This window comes from Scardinius erythrophthalmus (genome assembly GCF_964197995.2).
Source record: "Scardinius erythrophthalmus genome assembly, chromosome: 10".
Classification (NCBI taxonomy): domain Eukaryota; kingdom Metazoa; phylum Chordata; class Actinopteri; order Cypriniformes; family Leuciscidae; genus Scardinius; species Scardinius erythrophthalmus.
The window spans coordinates 19,848,787-19,871,712 of NC_138230.1; the positions used below are offsets into that span (position 1 = coordinate 19,848,787).

The window sequence follows — 22,926 nt, forward strand, 5'->3', positions numbered from 1 at the left end:
GAAGGTAGGCCTAGGCATCAGCAGGTGAGTGCATAGATAAGTGACTCTTGTGTAGAAACTGACAAAACCAGACAATGAGTGCAGTGAACTGGGTGCTTATAGAGCTGGTAAGTCCCGCCCCTTCCGCAAAACCCCGCTGGACCTCAAAGTTGAAAAACCGTCAATGCAAGTGAATGGGAGAAAATAATTATTTTCTGGTCCCCATTGTGCCATGAATGTGAACATATGTTGTCTGTGAATTTTTTATATAACTTTTCGTGTAAAGAATGATACAATTTAGCGGGTAGAAGTTTGATACAGTTAGACTTTGTGTGAGAGCACTTTGTGGACTACAACTCTCGACGCGTTTGAAACGTCAACACCACTAGCACACGGACTAGCTCACGGATCCCACTAAACATGGCTGTGTCTTTGGTGCACTTCACAGCCTTCTTTCAGGGAGAGGACAAAATCGTTGAAGTTGGTGAAAACCACAGGTAAGTCAACTTTATGGGGTGACGTCACATAGGCGACATGTAGTCTTTCTCGTTATGTCTTTTCCACAACTGCTAGCCGAAGAATCATACCATATACTGTCAAACTCGTAACATGAAAAGTTATATAAAAAATTCACAGACAACATATGTTCACATTCATGGCACAATTCAGACGGGACCAGAAAATAATAATTTTCTCCCATTCACTTGCATTGACGGTTTTTCAACTTTGAGGTCCAGCGGGATTTTACGGAAGGGGCGGGACTTACCAGCTCTATATGTGGCGCTTGACTATGATGTGACAAGTGTGGAGAGTTAATACTCGGGTAATTGGGAATGAGTGTGTGGCGCTGAAAGACCTAGTGCTTGTGGATGTGTTGGTTGAATCTGTGACACATATGTAATTTCTTACTGGAAAGGGCTTGTAAGTGACATTCCTTGGAAGAAAGTTTGGGCATTACCTCACAAATATCTGATATGAGAGAAATGACCTTTAAGCTAATTTGTTGGTTTTACCAGATGCTCTCTCAAAAGACTGAAGAATTATATTAACACAATCTGTTCTTTCTGTTTAGAGAAACCTGAAACGCTATATTTATTTCGGAATTGTTCTCAGTTTTGTTCTTACATTTTGGTGTGACATTTGTGATTTTATCAAATGATATGTGAATCCTAATTTTGAATTTACATATAGAAATGTAATGTTTTTTTTTTTTTTTTTTTTATGAATGGGAAAAGAATAAATATATAATATATAATAAACCAGATTTTTCTGTTATTCATATAAAAAATTTACAAATGTAAATGTTCTAAATGAAAACTTTTTTTTTTTTTTTTTTGATTTAAACTTGAGATGAAAATGTATTTTGAATCTATTGAGTTTTCTAAAAAAAAACCTTGCTATTAGAACAGTGACGTTTTTAAGGACTGAAAGACTGAAGGACCCTGGAGTATTGTTGTATTGTTATGGTATGACAATGATGACAATTGTTGTTACTGTTCTTTCAAGCATTTAATAATAATAATAATAATAATAATAAAAAGAAAAGAACAAAAGAAGAAAGAAATAAACATGTGTGCGCAGTACTGTAATTCGCCGCTAGAGGGAATCGGGCAGGAAGTGAGAGGTGACTCCGAAGATAAAAACATCCGGTATTAGGATGTTAGAATATTAGGAGGTTTTTCACGCGTGTGCTGAAAAAGTTCAGCAGCAGATGACATTCTGACCGCACACAGACATTTGAGGGTGAGTGTCAGTTTTCGTTAGATCTTCATCATCTCTTACTCTCGATTAAACTAACATAAAAGTACCGAAAAGTACTATAGTATTACCATGTTTCTAAGACATGATGCTACTGTGGTAGTTTTTTTTAAGTAACGTTACATTGGGGCATCATGTAAATACCAATGTTGGTATCATTCAGTGGCATTATCATTTATCGTTCAAACCGTAAATCTACCTAATTACAGTTCATTTGTTTATGTTATAAATTTTAAAATAAAGCAGGAAACAACACAAGATATTTTTTGAAGGAGAAAATTATTTCGTAATAAAGATTGTTTCATCGAATCAGTCCAGGAAGTTTGTCTTATGTGTGCAAGTTTTGTTTCAAACGGGTTACATTTCATTTTGTTAATATTCTAAAATAACCATTTGAATGATGATGTTCTTAAACTGGCAGTAACAGCATATGAAGTTTGCATGGGTTGTGCGTGTAAAGTGTGTTCTGTTTCAGTTGTCAGTGAAGTCATGATGGCGAATCCAGTTAGTGTTCAGACTCTGAGTAAGACATGGGAACTGAGTCTATATGAACTCCACCGAACGCCACAGGTACACACACAATGACACACACAATTATAAGTTTATAATAGGAAAGATACACCCTTTTTTTGGAGTTCCATAGGCAAGTAACGTTATGGTTTTCAGGGCTCGCAAAATCGCTGGTAGCCCTTCTGGCAGGCACTTCAGATTTTGGTAGCCCGAAATTAATTTTACTAGCCCATATAAAAAGACTACAATTTTTTATGTAGAATATTGGTTAGGAGTCAAAACAATGAATCAAAAACTTTTTCAAAACACAAATATCAACAAATATTTATCTGGTTCTAGCTGAAATGAAATTTGTGTGACCAGTATGAACATGAATCAGTCTGTGTCGGTGGCTCAGCCCCCAATGAGAGTATGATTAAAAAAAAAATATAACAATAAGTAACTCTTTAGTTTAGGGTCTAATACTCACTATTAACTTGTTTCATTAACGTGCAGATGGCAGGTTTTTTTCATCACTGAGGTCCTGAATGTGAGAATGTTAGGGGGATTCGGGGGTACCCCCGAGAAAATTTTGATTTCTCTGATCTACATATGTGCATTTTAAGATGTTTTGAAGGCCAAAAACTTGATAACAATAGCTTTAAAACCATGTAAGTGGGCAGCTGATTATTTTTCTCTCCGCATCAGCATCACACTCCTATTCTCTTTGTTTTTCTCTTGCTCTGTCTCTTCCCCTCCTAAAGCTGAGCTTTGACTGATATAGGCTTTTCATTTTTGTCTGTCAGTGAAGAAAACATAGGGTCAACTGATAGGTTGATTTATGAATCATTTTCTCATATGCATTAATTTACTGAAAGCTACTAGGAAAGCTAGGTAGCCTAAGTAAGTTTATAAAATTCATTCACAGTATGTACACATTCATTATTGATCTTCTTCCTAATACAGGGCCGTAGACGGGGCTTTATAATTAAAGAGGTCCTACATTTAAGGTTATTAGGGGGTTCAAATTTTTTATTTCTCTGATATGTCCATTTCAAGATGTTTGAAGGCCAAAAAAGGATAAGAAATAGCTTTAAAGGGGTCATATAATGCCATTTTTGTACAAGCTAATATGATTCTTTAGGGTTTAAATTAAAAGTTTGTAATATACTTTAATTAAAAATTCTCATTAGTATTGTAAGAAAACACTCATTTTACCTGGTCAAAAACAGCTCTGTTTTCAGCACACCGTTTCAGTGCATGTGTCTTTAACCCTAAAACAGGCAACGTGACTCACGAGTCACATAGTTTTTATTGTCTTTTTTGGGGCCTAAGAATTATTTTTTCATCAAATCCTTTTATCATTTATCACAGCCTGGTCTGTCTTGAGTATGCTGGTCACATGATTTGCTTCAAGTTTTTTGTGATAAATTAGTCAGCCTGACCTAAATCCAACATGGCTACCGGTGGTGCAGGACATTCAGATTTTGAGGAAAGTAAATATATATTAAACTTACTTTTCTTCTGGAAAAATAATAATAATACTGCTAACATTAATTTTGAACATTGTCTTAAAGTGCTGAAGAAGAAAATTAATTAATATGTTGTTCATGTTGTTATTTAGCACGTTTTTAAATATATGTGACTCCTGAGTCACGTTGCCTGTTTAGGATATAAAAAAGGGATTAACTCTAATTTTGACTATCTGTGTATTTTGAGTTTTTAATTCACTATATTACAATTAAATCCTAATCTAATCATGACAAACTATATATCGTTGGAAAGGTCTAAGACTCCTAAATAGATATTCTAGCTCTGTTTTTTGTTACAAATTATGTAGGAACAGTAATAGATGAATTTATGACAAGAGTGCACCTCAAAAAATCTACATCGTAACAGGAGTTCTGGCGTTTGTCACAAAAAGTCGACGCACACACTTTTAATAATTGAAACTTTGGTTTTCATGCTAAAAGTTCATAATAAAACATATAATCTAGTATTTGTCAATAAAAAATAATAAAATAATATTATCCTCTTAAAAGCATAACATATATATATATATATATATTATACTCTAAAATATAATATTATCTTTTTATCACCTTTTTTATTACATCACATATTTTAGTAGTTATAAATTAGGTATCATTTGAAAGCTTACAAACTCAGAATTCATCCTGTGAAAACCGCTTTGAAATTGGACATTGCGTTACCATAGAAACGGTAGACTAAATTATTTTCTCTGGCTCCACCCCTTTTGGGCATAATCATGTTTCATAATTTATGATCAAAATCTTTTCTAATCTTGACAAAATATTGTCAGAAAGGTCTGAGTCTCAAGGTTTGATATTTTGTGACAGAAGTCAGGCTTTTTCCTGGCGCAAAATGAGGCGGAGGTGGTAAAATCCTAATAATGTATTTTAATAATAACAAATGTTAATAATGTTAATGTTAAATGTTAAATAATTAAATGTTATTTTTCATAGATCATCATATAGCCTAATGTGTTTTTCGGCATTATTTTTGTGGGTGGGGCCTGTACCCCTAGGGGGGTCCGGGGGCATGCCCCCCCGGAAGAAATTTTTGTATATTTTAAAGATAAATTCATTAATCTGGTGCACTTTGAGTCACCCAAATCCACTGTTAAAAATAAAAAAATCCACCCGCAAACCGCCCATATTCTTTGATTTAGATATCTGCATCTGATCACCACATTATAATTATTCAAATTTTCAGTGTTAAGCATGATAATATGGCTACATATCACACTGAAGTTGGCTAATTATAAATGAACATTTATTTAAAATAAAAGTTCTTCTTTTGGCAAAATTACATTTCCTTAATATCCTTAACAGAGGCTTTACTCCATTCAAACTTAAATTGTCAATGTTTCATTACATCACTGTTTGAAAACAGAATAATTTTTTGTACCTTTATAAGGTTTTATTTTATTAAATGTTTGCTCCATCTTTCATTTCATTTCTTAAATTTAATCAATACATTCAATTAAAATAAGGCATTAGGCTGTTTCCAATCAAATTAAATAATTTACATTGGAAAAAGTATAACTTTATTAAATTAGATTATTTTAAATATTTTTGAATATGCAAATAAGGAATGTTGAAAAGAATGATACTTTATGAAACTAAAACACCAGTAGGAGGCGGCAGGCGACCGTCTTAATGAGCGAGTCATTGAGTCATTCATTCAAACGATTCGTTCAAAAGGCTGATTCATTACGAATGAGGCAGTTTATGAATAGGTAATTGAATCTTTGACTCAACCGATTTGTTCAAAACGCTGAATCATTCAGTGATGAAACATGGCTGAAGTGTTGCTGTGAGTGTTGCGGTTGTTCTGCTGTGATCTTTGTTTGGAATTATTTTCGCTGCTGAAACAGAACAAAAACAGTCATTGCGTCTAAAATGTAAATGACTTAATTTTAAAAATTTGTTTATTGAACTGTTATGAAATCAGTCTCGGTTTCAATCTTGATGGCATTCAGGAAAACGAAAGTAGAGTGATGCACGTTCATTGCGTTTTACCGTGATGAGAGTTCCGTGTCTTTCAACAAACTCAACACAAAATTATTTATCTGTCATCCACCCTCGATTAATTGGAATGGAATGTTTTTATTACTTATCCGCGCGCAGCAGCAGCACTATACGGTTTGACTGAGAATGGACACATGCGGTAACCGCAACAGAACCGTCACGGTGGAAAAAGTGTATCTGACCATGACTGTCTGTCCGAGTTTTGTCGAGAGCCGAAGGCGGCACGAAATTTGACGGAGGCGGCCGCCTCATAATTCTCTATGCAGGAAAAACCCTGGAAGTGATATTTGGACAGAAATGTATTAATTTGTTACAGCAGAATGCTTACAATTAAATTCAATGGAATGTATGTCACCCGGTGACTATTTCTGGTATTACGCCTAAACAGAATCTCATGGGAACTTCAAGTTTTGTGATATCAACTTCAAATTTGGAACAAAACATGGTTAGATATATGGCTTTGATTTTATATTAATTTTAGAGTAAAACATATTTTGTAAAATAGATATTTTATATAAAAGAATATTAAGTACAGTATATTTGATTTACTGTAAATTTAAACTTCCATAACTTTTTCATACTTTCATTTTTTTAAGTGCTTTAAATTCAGCAATAATCTGCAGAGTGTTTTCTTTAAAACAAGACCAAAATTAGGTCTATACCCAAAAGCATTCTTGAATTACAACCATTTAAGTTTGAATAGTGCATTTTCATGTCCATTCTCAAAAAGGGGGTGACAGTTAAGGGGTTAAAGTACCATTTTTATGGTAACGCAGGGTCCGATTTCAAAACAGTTTTCACAGGCTGAATCTTGAGTTCGAAAGCTTTCGAATGATATATAATTTGTCAACATTAGATCAGGAGAAGTATAGGGTATAATTGTTTTTAAACATGCAATGGCAGTTACAGTTATAGATTTGGTCCTTTTTTTATACCCTAAACAGGCAACGTGACCTGGGAGTCACAACTCATAAAATCCAAAATATATAAAATATTTCAAAAATTCTTTTGGATATGTTTTACTTAAGTCCAGATGATATAAAAAATTACATGAAATAATTTTTTGCTTATCATTTTCTATTCTTGCCTGTTTAAGGGTTAAATGATAATGAGCTTTGCTCACCCCGCCCCTCTGTTCTGTGCATACACCGTTTGAAATAATAACACAATATCCATAACGCCTGGTTCATTATAAACGTGGGATTATGAATTATATTGAGAACGTCGTACATAGAAAACATGCTGTAATGTACCCTGAGTGTAAACCTTAGATGCATTCATCGTGAAGCATGCAGCAAGGTTTGCAAATTTGCAAAGATTAATATAAATATTAATATGTTAATAAAACATTACACTCACTTCTGGAGGTTCAGCAGGAACACGTTGGTACCGATCCGTTTTTTCTCGTTTGTAAAGCTGTCTGGTGTGAAATGATTCGCGCAAACATGAAAGCATGGACGATCGTGGGGAATCCCCGTGAGGGAATCCCCGCGTCAATCCTTTGGGCATATCCCTTCAAAAACAAAACTCGGCCACTGCGTCTTCAACGGTTCGGATTTAGGAACATCAAAATGACTGCTGTGTTCCTTATTACACCGAAGAACAATCGCAGACGCCATTCTGCTCATAGACAGCGCTCCAGTGAGGGTATCAACAATGACGCGCGGACTATGATGACAGACAGCTCGCTCACGAGCGAGGGCGGGTCTGTGTTGAAACGCTGCTGTCACTCACCAATCGTGGGAGGGGCGTCGATTTTGTGACGTCACAAAATCGAACGGCTTGATTTCAGAGAGGGTCAAACATATAAGGAGATTAAAAAAAATACACTGGATGGATTTTTATCATTTTATGATGGTTGTGTACAGGCACTGCCAACACACATTTCAGTACAATCAACTTGTAAAAGTGCATGTACCATTATATGACCCCTTTAAAACCATGTCAGCAGGCAGTAGATGATACCTGCTCTCACTTCTTATCCATCACTCTTTCTTTTTCTCTCTGTCTGCTCATCTTGCCCTGTCTCTTCCCCACCTAAAGCTGAACTTTTTTTAATTTACTGAAGGCTACAAATTGTATATAAATTCTCAACATATACACATTCATTATTAATGTTGTGCCTATGATGAAAACGGCTTTGTTAATGCTAATGTCCCCTCACAATGACAGTAAACTAATTATTAGTCAAATTACATAGGCCTATTTTCAGTTAAAAATGGCGAAATCCGACAAAAGTATACTCATTTGCCTGATTATTTTTGTCATTAGTTTCACATTTATGACCTAAAAAAGCTGTCAAATATGAAATGTTTAATTTAACGTTAGCTACTTACATATCTCGCACTTGACCGTAAACTGAAGCGTCGAGTCGCTCTGCTCAAATTCATGCTCAGCAGCTTCTTGTGAACATAAAGCCTGCCTACTTTGATTTGATTGGTCATCTCAAATATTCTGACATTGACGAGCACCACAGACCAATGAGACTCAGTTGAACACACACACACACACACACACCCCGTCCTCTGTTTCTGACATGCACTCTGCTCTGCGCCGCTGCGGATTGAAGATGAAGAATGCGCTGAATCTGATTGTAACAAGACTGACGCGAACACTATTTCAGATAGCCCGTCGGGCAGGCCGGTTATGCATTTTGGTAGCCCGACTGGAAAACACAATAGCCCCGGGACGTCGGGCAGGCGATTTTGCGAGCCCTCGTTTTGCAATACTAATCAAAGAATAAAAGGGACATTAAAAATGGTCAGACAACCTCCATTGGACCATTTGAGATGAACCCTTATGGATGTGGTTCAAAGCCCCATTCATAGTCGTTGCATGTCGCTAGTTGTTGTACTGTCACTAGGCATTCATAGTTCTACCTGCAGTTTGCAATCTTAGCCATATTATTCGATGTGTCATTTGTTAATGATGCTTCAAATGTGTTTAGAGATGTGAAATTTACTTTCTATTTCTCTGACTCTTCTTGACTACAGTACATTTCCATTACAGTCTCCATTTCCATAAAGTTAGAAGTGCCGTCAGTTTCTACGTCAATAATAGCAGCAGCAAACGAAATAATGGTGATTTAATAAATCAGTTTCCCAATCATTCACACTGGTCCTTTCATCCTAGTGCCCCTATATATTCCTGAAACATAGAGATGAATCAGAGTTTGATGCACACTTTTAATTTTCAGTTTTTATTGTTTATAGAAGTTATAGTAAGTTCCACACATGTATGGATTGTTTCAGGAGGCGATCATGGACAGCACAGAGATTGCTGTGTCGCCCAGAAGCCTCCACAGTGAGCTTATGTGTCCTATCTGTCTGGACATGCTAAAAAACACCATGACCACCAAAGAGTGTCTGCATCGTTTCTGCTCCGAGTGCATCGTCACCGCACTTCGATCAGGGTAAGACTACATTTTCTGATCGAACGCTTTTTCTTTTACATTTAAGAATGAACAGATCATCTGCCATTTTTTGGTTCTTTCAATTAATCAGATATTTTTTGCTCAGTTTTGCCCTTTAATTATTTTCCGCTGCAGAAATAAAGAATGTCCGACCTGCAGGAAGAAGCTTGTGTCCAAGCGTTCTCTACGTGCTGACCCAAATTTTGATGCCCTGATCTCTAAGATGTACCCTAGCCGTGATGAGTATGAGGCCCATCAGGACAAAGTTCTGGAGCAGCTCAGTCGACTGCACAACAAAGAGGCACTCAACAGCAGCATCGAGCAGGGACTGCGCATGCAGGCCAGACACAGGTCACAGCACAGCTAGGAGTGCATATGCATGTCAACAAAGAAATAGTGCCTCAAAAATGACAATTCTCTCATTATTTATATACATTCACGTTGAACACTGAATAAAAATCTTGAGCAATTTTCATGCAGCACTTTCTATAGTGAAAGAAAAATGTGCAATGCTGCAACAGGTTGAATGTTAATGGTAACATCAAACTTAATTGGTTCTGGCATCTAATGACTTGGCATATAGTGTAGAGCTTAGATTCTCTGCCCGAGCCCGAGCCCGGACTCGACCCGACCCGACCCGCGGGCCGGGCCGGGCCGGGCCGGGCCGATATTTCCCGCCACTGTCCTCGGGCCGGGTCGGGTCGGGCCCTTGATAAAGCACGTCACGTGTCATGCGCAGCGTCTCGTCCACTCGCAGTCTCGCACGCGTGACGCATCACACCTGCTGTGCGCGCTGTAGCCTACTATTCTGTAGCTTAAGTGCTTGAAGAAGCAAAGAAAAAAATTAAAACAGGAGAATTAACTTTGTGCAAGTTTGGAGGAAAATCGGAGGTATGGAAACATTTTAAACTAGTCGTGGGGAGTGACAACATATGTGTTGGCTTTGTCTCGGGCATTAAATGCGGCACGCTGCTCGCCCATGACAGCAAACAGAAAAAAAAACAAAAAAAAAACGGGGACTTCGACGATGACCAGACACATGAAGTGTGTCTTGCCATGACAGAAATTATGATAGTAGTCAGCCTCAGCCCTCGATGTCCTCTTTTGTTACTTTTCTGATCCATTCAATTATTTCTGAATAAACAAACAACGCAGTTTACCTGCTTCTTCCTTGTCGCATTATTCATTAAGATAATAATTAATAAATGCATGCACAATTATGAATGTGATAAATGTTACAGATAGGGCCTGTTTTACTATGCACAAACAAATGCCTTTCAAAATTCAGAATTAAATGAATGTGCTGCAATTTGTTCAGAAAGAGAGTCTGTAGTAGCCTACGTGTTTTAGCCATTGAATAAGCACATTTAGTTTCAAGTTTAAGTTTTGTTTTGAAGAAAGCTTTTCTTTAAAGTGAATTTCGTTTAGTATAAATTGTATTTTAATTTTAATACATCTTTCATCAACCAATTGCCTAGATTTAATACATAAAAAGCAATTTACCAGACATCACGACATGGAGTCGCGGGCGCGCCGCGGTCACTTACACCATTTGAAACTCACGCTGTCACCGAATTTACAAATGCACATCTTGCTTGTTGCTCACACACATATTATGTTGAAATAACAATATGTTGAAGTAACATTATTAATAATAATTAATCTTTAAGAATATTTGATTGAATGCTGAATGTTGTGCTTGTCCAATTTAATAAAATTAAAACTTTAATTGTGATAATTAAAATAATTTAATATTTAATATTGAGTGGCCAATTTTTGCTCATTTATTAGTAGTATTTATATAATATATATAACTGCGCAGCTCCCTCCTGTAGCCTGAATGATCTAGCACAGCAGCACCTGCGTTAAAAAAAATTCTGGCGCCGCCCCTGGTTATAACGGCCCACATATTAAAAATGGTCGGGTTTAAATCGGGCCCGGGCTCAAAATTACAGTGAACGCGTCGGGCCGGGCCGGGCTCGGACACAACGGGCTCGGGCTCGGGTAGGGTCGGGCTTGATTTGTTGGGCCCGATCTAAGCTCTAATATAGTGCACAAGTTTTGTATACTACTAATGGTACTTTTGGTTGGTATCTCCCCATCTATAGTATATAGTATGTATATAGACTGTTTATCTGTAAGTGTTCATATCATTTTATTTCATTTTACCTTAGATGCACATATGTTTGCCAAGGGTTTCCATGACCATTTTCCACCTTCTCACGGAGACTTAGTTAAATAGGAGTACTGTACTTTTAAGATATTTTATTTATATATCTGAAATGAGTAACAAAGTTTGCATGTTGGATAAACAGAGTGCATTTCCTCCCTTTTTTTAGAGCTCAGCGTGTCCGTAAGCTGCATCCAGAGAGTGAAAACACTACCTTTAGCGGTGGTGAAGACAACGGTGACACTCGTTCACACGACTCCGCGCCTTCACACCATAACTCTGCCCCTGCAAGCTACGCTCCAGAGGCTGGACCGAGTTGCAGTAAAAAGCAGCAAATGTCTGATGATTCTGGACCTGAGGCTTTTGGAGAGAGTCATACACCTCCTGGACAACTGCCAGGCCATGGGCTGAGCTCAGAAATTGAACTTATATTTTGCCCACATCCCCTGCTGGTCAACAACCAACAGTACAGCCAGACAAGGTATAAGGAAAATGAGTGACTGAGGGTATATGGGCAATTTTTTAGTGAGAGGACAATTTTACATGATAAATTTTAACAGCATAGTAATGTAGAAATATTACATTTGCCATAATTTTTATATTTTACCTACGTCACCTACTCACATACTCAGACTTCCACTTTAAGGCCAGGAAGAGATCTTTCTCCTGGGACATGTTAGTAAATGTTTTAAGCTTCTCGTCGGGGTCCTAATCACCCTGTCTGGATTAATTTTGCGATAGCAACTGGCGGGATGTTAATTATTACACTTATTACATGGCTACTGCCATGTAAGTAAATAATTGGACAAAATATTGATTTGAGCTAAAATATTTGAAATATTTGATTTTTATATTTTATTTGCTCATTAAACTCAACGTTTCTGCAAAGGAAAACTGTTCATAGTCAAGTCACCTTCATTATATTATTATATAATCATTATATAATGCTTTTTACTATACAGATTGTTTCAAAGCAACTTTACAGTGATAATAGGAATAGTTTTGGCTGTACAGCAGCTCTAGAAGAAAGGCATTGTCTATCTTTAAAGACACACAATGCAGTTTCCGTTTTTCTCAAACAGTGACCCCTAGAGTCGCTGTGGAGTACTTGTATTTAACATTACTGTTGTAAATACCACTCACGCAGAGCCGTCATTTTCTTTTCCTTGACTCTACCGACCGCGCTTTCTTTGTCAACTCTGCCATGATTCACGTCTGAAATGCGTGCTAGTGTCTTCCAAAGAGGCTATTTCATATGTTGTTAATGTATGTGTCGTCGTGCCGTAAAGCGTGCCGTCGTGATTCTCGCGAGATTTGTCGGTGCGCCACCTCTCATACCTGCATTGCTGGTGTTTCTTTGGTGTGGACGAATGTCTGAAGCCCTTATACCATCACGCCAATTTGATTGGCCAATAGCGCTTAGCACCACTCTAAGAATACGTCATGTATGCTTCATATTAGTGTGCTGCACGCTATTTCCTCAGATACCAAGACGAAGGAAGCACTATTCAAGTATGGGAAGGCAGGGATAGCAGTGTCTCATTCCCTACTCCGGGAACAAAGGTTACATACGTAACCGTGATGTTCCCTTTCATAGGTCTCTCAACACTGCGAATATCGCTATGGGAACGATTTATACCATAACGCCTTCACATACCTGAGAATAGCTGGAAGACCGTGGAAAGCATCCGCTCAAGCAGATAAGACCTGGGAGCTGGGAGCCATCTTCACATCCAGACCGTAGAACTTGATAAAAGTGTTCGGAGAGGACCATCCTGCCGCAACACAAATATCCTCCAAAGAAGAGCCCCTAAAAAGAGCTTGAGAAGAAGCCAGTCCTCTAGTGGAATGGGCACGCCCACCTAGAGGCAAAGCCAAACAATAAACACACAATAAATTGCTCCGATCTATGCCGCTGGGCTGAGCGGTCGACATAGACCTTCAGTGCCCTGACCGGGCAGAGGCCGAGAGGCCGTGCATCACTCCCAGTTTCCGAATCAGGAGGGGAAAAAGCCTCCAGAACCACCTGCTGGGAACGAAAAGGGGTTTACATAACCTTAGGAACGTATCCTGGCCTGAGACTTTAACCAGCCTGCAGGGCAAAGTCCATACAGGAAGAGCTAACAGAAAGAGCCTGCAGGTCCCCTATTCTCTTAAGAGAGGAAAGGGCCACCAAAAGAACTGTCTTAAAGTCCCCGTGAACCGGAAGTTGCAAACGACTTTTCTCCAGTGTTGTGACGTATTTCCAAGTGAAACGGAATATTGAACAAGAGGGCAGGGTTTTACTTTATCGCTCCATCTCTCGCTCATAGCAGACTAACGGTTTGAGGGGAGTGGTTAAGCGTTTTCAACCCAAGCCGTCAAACTGACGTCAACATGTATTTTCTTCTTCATCTGTTTTTGTATGACCCTGCTGACCCAATGAGCATTTCACTGTCCAATGGTCATGCCTTAACTGCAATTTCTGGTATTGCATTAGTATTGCATGCTTCTCATGGGCATTTAATAATTTTTGAATTTCAGTCTGAGTTAAATCTCTTTTTTGGCTTATTTTATCTGTAAAAGAAAACGTGACTAATGATTATGCACACCTGAATATAAGGCGTTTTTCATTTTCAGCCTTCATGAACAATTATATATCACTTTTAAATTATTAAATACAAAATTAATAGTATTAATTAAGATTAATGTGGTTTGTAATTGGTAAAATGTGCCTGGAAAAAAAATATGATCAGAAATACAACGTGCCTAACAATTCTGCAATTCTTCATACAGAATACAAGAAAAAAACAATTCTTCATACAGACGCCTTGTAGAGGGGGGCCTAGAATTAAGGATAGTATCTGTAATCTCAGCCGAGAGTCCAGAATACATTAGCGCACCTCAATTAGGGGCCAAACCCACAACTTCCATAGATCCGGACTGGGATTAGGGCTGTGGCGGTAAACTTGACAACTGCACCACCACAGTTGCAAAACGCCAACGCGTTGGCTGAGTAGCACCGGCGATGGTCCGCCAAAACAAATTTTTTGTAGGTGAATGCTGTTTTACTGGTATATTATGACACGAGTGAAGCACAAAGCTTTGTTTACAAAATAAATAATAGGTTAGCAATTAAATGTTACATCGCAGCCATGGAAACATTGGGATTCATAATGAATGAGAGAGTTGTGCGTGAGCCCATGAATTTAAGCTTTGTCGGCTTTGAATTCTGGTTTGCGATCTGGTCACCTGATTATCAGCGAATTTATCAATATTCCATTAGTTATTCCATATAGAAAGCTTGAATTGTCTACTTTTAAACAAAACAATTCAAAACGAAAAGAAACCGATTAGCCTACTCTCTGCTTATGTAGGCTATTCCATATGAAATGTGCATTTCTCTCTATAGGCGCGTTCACTGCGAAGATGACGAGTCAGCATCGTCAACTTAATCTTTGCAGCCAACACTGACAAAGAAAACACTAGTTTATTGATAAACGATTAAAATGTCTCCTTGCTATATTTGACACATTCATAATCATTATTTTTGCAGTTCTTTGTGACAGCTGTTATGTGCGTTATTGGCAGCGTCACCCTCTGGTTACATGAACGCGTCACCACCGCATCAGCACCAAAAACATGGAGATTTTATTTTAGAGAACAATCGCACAACCTATGCGATATTCTATAATTAAATAAACTAACTGAATATTCAACAATCGTGACTCGTCCCTGCATTGAATCTTTTGTTTCTTTTCCCAAATCTTCACTCACGTCTCACCCATTTTCTAAGGGGATTTTAAACGTTTCTTCATTGGTTCGCTTTTAATTAGGCCTATTATATTCGCATTCTTTACTGTGGTAAAGTAGAAAAATGCTGTAGGACAGATAGCCTACATTTTTACTTGCACGTCAAAAATTCTTTTTAACACAGTTTGTGCTTGTTATTAGACATAGTAAGGTGCGTCAAATTTATTTGTAGGCTAAACCGTACGTGTTTCACACGCGCAGGTGGTTTTAGTTTCGCTCTCTCTGGCAGCGCTCTCTCCCACATTCCTCTCAAAGTGCAGAGCGGTAGGCTTATCACGCATCTTTGTGTGAAAAAAAAAAAAAAAAATGATTTCACTTTATTATATTATTTAAGTTACCATTATTTACTGATATTTATTTCAATGCATTACATGCTTTAGTGTGTTGTTTCTTTGACGGAATTGCTCAAATACACACTCCATTTTTTTTTTTTCAAAATAACCCCCCAACCACCGCAGGTTGTTGGTTAATTACCACCGTGGTTGTAAAAAAAAAACTGCCACCATCACAGCCCTAACTGGGATGCCAAATCGTACCCTGGGCCTGAGTCAACAGGTCTGATCTTAGGGTAACCTCCCACGGAGGGCTGACTAACAGACTGACCAGGTCTAATAACCATATCGGAGTGGGCCAAAACGGGGCCACCAGCAACAAATGTCTCACTTTAGCCGCTTTCCGACCAAGTAGTTCTAGGAACTTAGTTCTAGGAACTGTCCACTTCTAAACAGTTCTAAGAACTACTCTCCCCCAAACTCGGTTTTGCTGTTTGCGTTCGCACTGGCCAAGTGGCCATAGGAACTGGTAGGAGGGGTAAGGGAGTGACGCAAGCACGGTGACTTTTATTTTGACGGCGCGACGGACCTTTATTTTGGCGGCGCTGAGAACGCCAGAGCAAACAATGCTCGCATTCTCTGTGTTTATTAGTTAGCGATCTGTCTAACAGTACTGTTTAATATCTTATTAGATAGAACTGTTATAGAAAGTAGACAGTATATGAAAAAAGTTTATTAGCCTACATAATCATGTTTGGCTTGGTCCCCTCAAAGTTGCGTTGGATTTTCTTTTCAGCATTTAAGGTTTAGAGACCCACCTATCACTGTTTTCCATGTTTGTATAGTTAGTTTATGGAGTAAATATATAGGCTATAATCTGTGTGTTTAAATTCTAACTGTTTTAAAAATGGCGGGTGCTGGTGTTCCGCGTGCGTTCGGTCAATCAGCGTACACTAACGTCACGGATAGTTCCTATAGTACTGGTTTAGACCCTACTCTGAAGTAGGACCTAAATTAGTTCCTACAAATGGAGTTCCTAGAACTAAAATCGTTCCTAGTTCCTGCGGTGCGAACACGCCGACATCCGGGTTCTATAGCCAATAGTTCTAGGAACTGTGAAAAGGTTCCTCCGGTCGGAAAGCAGCTTTTGACTTCTTTTACTCTGAGGAGGACTGCTGAGTGTAATCGAAATGGTGGTAATGCACAAAGCCTGGCCCTGGGCCACTCCTGAGCCAGAGCATCCAGTCCCAGAGGCGACGGAGATGGACTTGATAGACTGCCCCCCAGCCTGTGAGGAATGCGTCAGTCGTGATCGTCTTGCAATGACAACACGCCCCCAGCTGGACTCCTCTGTAAAGGAGTGAAAGTCTCGACCACGGATGCAGAGCATAAAAGTCTCTGCGGGTGATCATTACTCTGCAAAACGGGTGGCAATGGGGTTTGATCCCTTGATTTTTGATCCACCACTGGAACGGTCGCATGTGGAGCAGGCCAAACTGAACCACAGGGGACGCTGCTGCCATAAGACCCATCAGTCTGCGGCACAAACCCACCTGGACTCGACATCCTGTCCTGAATTGACTCAGACAGTACTGCAATGACTGAACACGTGCAGGAGATGGCATCGTGTGAGAGTCTAGTTTTATGCCCAGAAAAGTTGTGTTGACGTGGCAGCAACACACTCTTCTGAAAGTTTATGCGTAAACCCTAGCTCTTCAAATGGCTGAGTACCAAGTAGGAGCTGTCAAAATTGCTCAAAAATGATGTTCGAATATTCCTTATAAAAAACACACATATATTCGAACTATTCGAACATCTGGTTGCGCATTTTGTCAATAACAGGAAAACATGAAATGGTAAATAACTGTTCCATGGCTCGGGATATGGTACCTTGTTTCCATTGCTTGACAGAACTCCCTGAAGCCTGCCCCATCCATGACACTGATCGGTCTCATGTCCTTACAAATGAACAAAATTAATTTCTGCGTGATGGCCTCTTGTCGTGTTGCAGACAAAGAGCTTGTGGCGGGCGGTGCAAAATAAGTGTCAAGACGTGGCTGTTTAGCTGGAGTTCCACACATTATGCCATGCTCATTTGGGTGCACATTTTCGAGATGTGACCTCATGTTGCTAGTGGTCGAATGGTATGCTAACTGTATCTTGCATAGCTTGCATACTACTTTATCTCGCGGCTCCACAATTTTACCTTCTACCAACCAAAATCCAAAGTACTTCCAGACATGGCTTTTTAGATTTTGGGGGGTTAAAATCACTTTCTCTGCTGTGGTTGAGTTGGGCTCTGCACTTTCTGCCATCTTCCATGTAAGTCAACTTTCAGCAGTGACGCTGTGCCAGATAGTGGGACTCCTGTGATCTGTCCCTGACCCCTCAGGCAGCGCACCCACTCGCAAAGCAGACAGCCGCGCCTCTGCTACCGCGGGCGTGTTTTTTCCATATTCGAATATTAATTTTCACCTTTGAAATTCTGTTTTTTCAAACTATTCTAATATATATTCGAATTTAGAATATTCGTTGACAGCCCTAGTACCAAGTTTCAATGTACTTTTGCCAAGTCCTGAGATTAAGCTAATATTAGCCAATCGTCCAGGTAAAGATTCAGACGCCCTGGAGCTGCGTCCATACATTTTGTGAACGTTCGAGGAGCCAGAGCTATTCCGGGCCCGTCTTAGGGCCCCAGTCTCTGCGAGGGGGCTCCATAGGCGATGGTTTACTTCGCTGTGCCTCACAGGGGCACTGCAGGGAAGACGAGCACGAGCACGAACAGGAGACCACCACGAGTAGGTGGTTGTCGCTCTCCCTATGCCTACGTGGAATAAGCTAGAGGAAAACAGCAGATTGCTCTTTCGCTGGTCGAAATTTTTCCACCACAGCGGTCACAGACTCGCCAAATAGACCGTCCTTGGACATGGGGGCATCCAACAGGAAGGTCTTATCTCTTTCTTTGATGTCAGTAAGAGTGAGCCAAAGGTGGCGCTCTACAGACATCATACCCATGGACCGGCCTACTGCTCGGGCAGTGTGCTTAGTAACTCTAAGCGCCAAGTCAGTGGCCCGTCTTAGTACTTTAACAGCCTCTGGAGTCAGGCCTTCTCCCTAGTATTTTTGACAGAAAAGGTACATTCGAGAATGGCCTGTAATTGACTAATTCTGTAGGATCAGGTTAAGTTTTTTTTAATAAGCGGTTTAATAATAGTCAGCTTAAAAGTTTTCGGTATGTGTTCTAATGACAAAGAGGAATTAATGATATTCAGAAGATGACCTATGACCTCTGGAAGCATCTCTTTCAGTAGCTTAGTCGGTATAGGGTCTAACATACATGTTGTTGATTTAGATGATTTAAAGAGTTTAGACAATTTTTCCTCACCTATAGCAATGAATAAATGGAAGTTTTCCTCTGGGACACTACAATGCACTGTCTGATGCAATGCTGTATTAGACAGTTGCATGGTTATAATTTTCTCTCTAATATTAACAATCTTGCTAGCAAAGAAGTTCATAAAGTCATTACTGCTGTGCTGTTTGGAAACGTCTGGGGTTGAAGCTTTATTTCTCGTTAATTTAGCCACTGTATCAAATAAATACCTAGGGTTGTGTTTATTTTCTTCTAAGAGGGTTGAAAAATAAGCAGATCTAGCCGTTTTAAAGGCCTTTCTGTATGCAATAGTGCTGTCTTTCCACAAAATGTGGAAAACCTCTAGTTTTGTTTTCTTCCAGCTGCGCTCCGATTTTCGGGCTGCTCTCTATGGGGGCCCTGAGTGTGCTCATTGTACCACGCCGCAACTGTCTAAAGTGCTGGAAAAGAGAGAGTCAGTAGTTTCTGTTGGAACATGGAGTTCTTCTAAGCTATCTGGTATGAGGAGGAGATTAAACTGATCAGGAATATTATTTATAAAGCAGTCTTTAGGGGCAGAAATGATAGTTTTTACTATATCTGTTACAGGGAGTTGGTTTTTCAGCCTTTACTGAATGGAGTATACTAGATAATGATCTGAGATGTCATCGCTCTGCTGCAGAATTTCAATGCCATCAACATTGATTCCATGTGACAACATTAGTTCTAAAGTATGATTACGACAATGAGTGTGTCCTGACAGGTGTTGCCTAAAGCTGGGGACACTTAACGACTGTCAGACCGATTATGAATGTAAATTGGTTGTTACGACCGATCATGCTCAAACGGACAGAATTTGTTCCTTTTGCGCTCAGTCGGTGTTTAAAGTCATGTAGTGTGCGGTGTCTAAATATTCTAGTCTTAGAATTTAAGAGTAAGCTGTTGCCAGTCGTCCTCACAAAGATTTTATTAAATGTGTAATATTTGCAACTGGTGCCGGCGATTATGCTGAGAAGATGCTCTCCCTGTCTTCATTCATCAACTTGACCCTGTCAACATCATTCTTGTAATTTTATCAAACACATTAATTGTTGTTGGTTATTCAATTTGTTCTGCAGGTGGAAAAAAGTAAAAACAAAAATAAAATTGTATCTTATGTAGGCTATATAACTGCACTTCTGAATGTTAATTTAAATAATCTAATGAATAAAAAAAAATCAAACTTGACATTTGTAAATAAAATAATTATATACACTTTTAAAATAATTATATACACTTTAATAATATCTAATATAATTGTGGAAATATAAGGAAATGCAGTTCCTTAAATATCTCTGCAGCTCTTCTGTCAAATGAAGTCATGCTTTCACAGTTTCCAGTGTTGGCAGTCCTGTTAAATAGTTATGGGAGTGTTGTACATTTACTTTAGACTGATAAAAGGAAAATTAAAATATACAAATAACATTCTGAAAAAACAACAGTATTTTATTTTGTTTTAACCGGTAACTCTGGAAATGGAACTGAAAAATAGCCCAGCTTTTTTGCTCAGAACGAACCAATTCGTTTTTAATTCCTGATTTAAGAATAAAAGTCTACATTATTGTTTGATTATAGGTTTCAAAAGAATAGCTCTAGAAATGTTGTGATTAATGAAATTAATGAGGAAATGCATAATGAATTTTGTCTACTCAGGCGATAACAGCAAAAAGAAAACCAGTAGAAAAGAAAAACCAAAATAAAGAAAACCAATAGAACCAGTGTTGTTGGCAGGGTCTGCACAAATTGCACTGCAAATAAGTAGTGGCAGCTGTCTGTTGACATCCATGGTTTCGGTATAAGATCTTGCACAGTTGATTTTGGCAGAATGTCCCTTCGTGACTCACTAATCATTAAGTGTGTTGTGTAGTGGACAGACTCAGTCGTTAGGTTTGTGCTCATCTCTGATTTTTAAAGAATAAAATCTGCTCCAGTCGATGGAATCAGTCTTTAAGTGTGTTGAGTTCAGTCTTAGAATGTTTCAGCTAGTCGTTAAGTGTGTCCCCGGCATAACTCCAATGAGAATGTCTCTAAATGCTAATCCCAATGCACCTTTTCCATTATGTAAGTGGATTCTAAAATCATCTATCTGCAGCCAGTACTAACTCTGATAGAAAATCAGTCTGTATGGTGGCCTGTATACAGTAGCCAGCACAAATGTCAAGTGGGATTTATCACTTACACTAGATAGCATTACATAAAGGACCATCACATCAGAAGAATTATATTTGAAACTAGACTTCTTAAGTAATACTGAAGATATTACTATAAATTACAGCAACACCTCCCCTTTTGCCTTTCAGACGATGCTCGTGTTTATAAAAGTAATCTTGGGGGTAATCATAGCTTGCAGCTTTAAATCTAGACAAAGTTCAAACAAGACAGACATTTTTGGGATAATGTAATGTACCTTATTACACAGCTTTTCACCACATGAATAATGATGGGGACATGAAATATTGATTTGAGCTTTAAAATCATATCTGTTTATTATCTTATCCATCGCAGTTTACAAAATTGCTACAAAATCTAGTTTACAAAATCTTTCTAGCAAAAAGATTGAACACTTCAACAATATTACCACAGGCTTACAGTTACCATTAATACTGAGGTCCTCCCGTTTCATTTTACAGTAAATAGTCGATAACTGAGGCGAAGATGGCAGCAGCGGACTTCAAATTGTGATAAGAGCGAAAAGAAGCACTGGCGTCAAATAGCCATATAAATGTCATTATATAGTGTTGCTGTTGACCATAGTAATTATTAGGGAATACCTGACCTCAGAATGTCATGACTGACCAATCAGAACAAAACATTTCAGAGTGCTGTTTATTAACACATATTGAACATTGTTTTCTTTTTCTTTTTTTAAGTTGTTACTCCTAAAGCTTTATGGATGGAAATGTAATTATGTGAATTAACATATTGGGTGCTACATTCTCCTTTCTGTTGTCAGATATGTCAAAACCACAGCAAACGCCACTGTAGACCACCTCTCCAAATACCTGGCTCTCCGCATTGCTCTGGAGGAAAGTCAGAGTGACACGCAGGGGAACAGAAATATGGAGGGAGAGCCGGGAGCTGGCAACAGTAGTAGTAGTAGTCTGCAGGATGTCAGTGAAAAACAGTTTACTATCTACATCAGCACAGCAAGAGGACAGTTCTCTGTGAGTCACGCTGCCATCAGTACTCTAATTACAGAGAAATCAGAGTTTGGCTTGTCTTATCTTTATCATTTCTGTCTTTCAGACACTAAATGGCTCTTTGACTTTGGAGCTGGTGAATGAGAAGTTCTGGAAGGTCTGTAAGCCTCTGGAACTCTTCTATGCGCCTACACAAGACCAGAAGCAGCAGCAGGAGAATCAGACACCTCAACTAGGACATATGGATGTTATCTAAATTATCTTTAATCTAAAGGCGAATAACGGTCTCTTTATACAATTGTGACTAACTCTTGAGTTTAGAGACAGTTTATCAAGGTCACCATAATCCTCCTGCACAGACACATGAACCTCCAGTCTAGACCAATGCTATTCAAACCTGTCCTGGGGACCCCCCTCCACTGCACAATTTGGATGTCACTCTTAATGGACGCACCAATTTTGGGTTTTGCAGTCTCTACTAATGAGATGATGAGTTAAATCAGGCGTGTTAGATGAGGGAGAAATCTAAAATGTGCACTGGCGGAAGGTCCCCAGGACAGGTTTGAGAACCACTGGTCTAGTCAACTAGTCAGTCCACACCACTGAAGGACTGGAGAGATAGGCATGTAGATCAGTGTTGCCCACCCATTTTTTCGCATGTACCATAACAAAGCAATTACCATAGACAAGGCAATAAACGTAAATTTTTAGAAACGAAGGGTTTGCTCCAATAGCTACACTTGTGGTCTTGGACACTTGAGAGTGTGTGCATGCAACAGGAACAACATGTGCAAGACTGTTCGAGGTATGAAAAATGCCAAAGCTCAGTGCCCTTAAAGGGTTAGTTCACCCAAAAATGAAAATTCTGTCAGTAATTACTCACCCTCATGTTGTTCCAACCGCGTAAGACCTTCGTTCATCTTCGGAACATAAATTAAGATATTTTTGATTAAATCTGAGAGCTGGATC

The 22,926-nt window shown here is 38.8% G+C and overlaps 1 protein-coding gene across 1 annotated transcript; it reads left to right on the top strand.

Moving 5' to 3' along the window:
• Positions 1 to 1,571: 1,571 nt before the first annotated feature.
• Positions 1,572 to 22,668, top strand: LOC308697614 (E3 ubiquitin-protein ligase RING2-A-like). Its single transcript, XM_081376970.1, has 7 exons — positions 1,572 to 1,722; positions 2,213 to 2,307; positions 9,032 to 9,192; positions 9,328 to 9,543; positions 11,532 to 11,843; positions 21,771 to 21,981; positions 22,064 to 22,668. Exons 2-7 carry the CDS (start codon positions 2,227 to 2,229, stop codon positions 22,211 to 22,213), a joined length of 1,131 nt encoding a protein of 376 aa, XP_081233096.1. The 5' UTR covers positions 1,572 to 1,722; positions 2,213 to 2,226; the 3' UTR covers positions 22,214 to 22,668.
• The last annotated feature ends 258 nt before the right edge of the window (positions 22,669 to 22,926 follow it).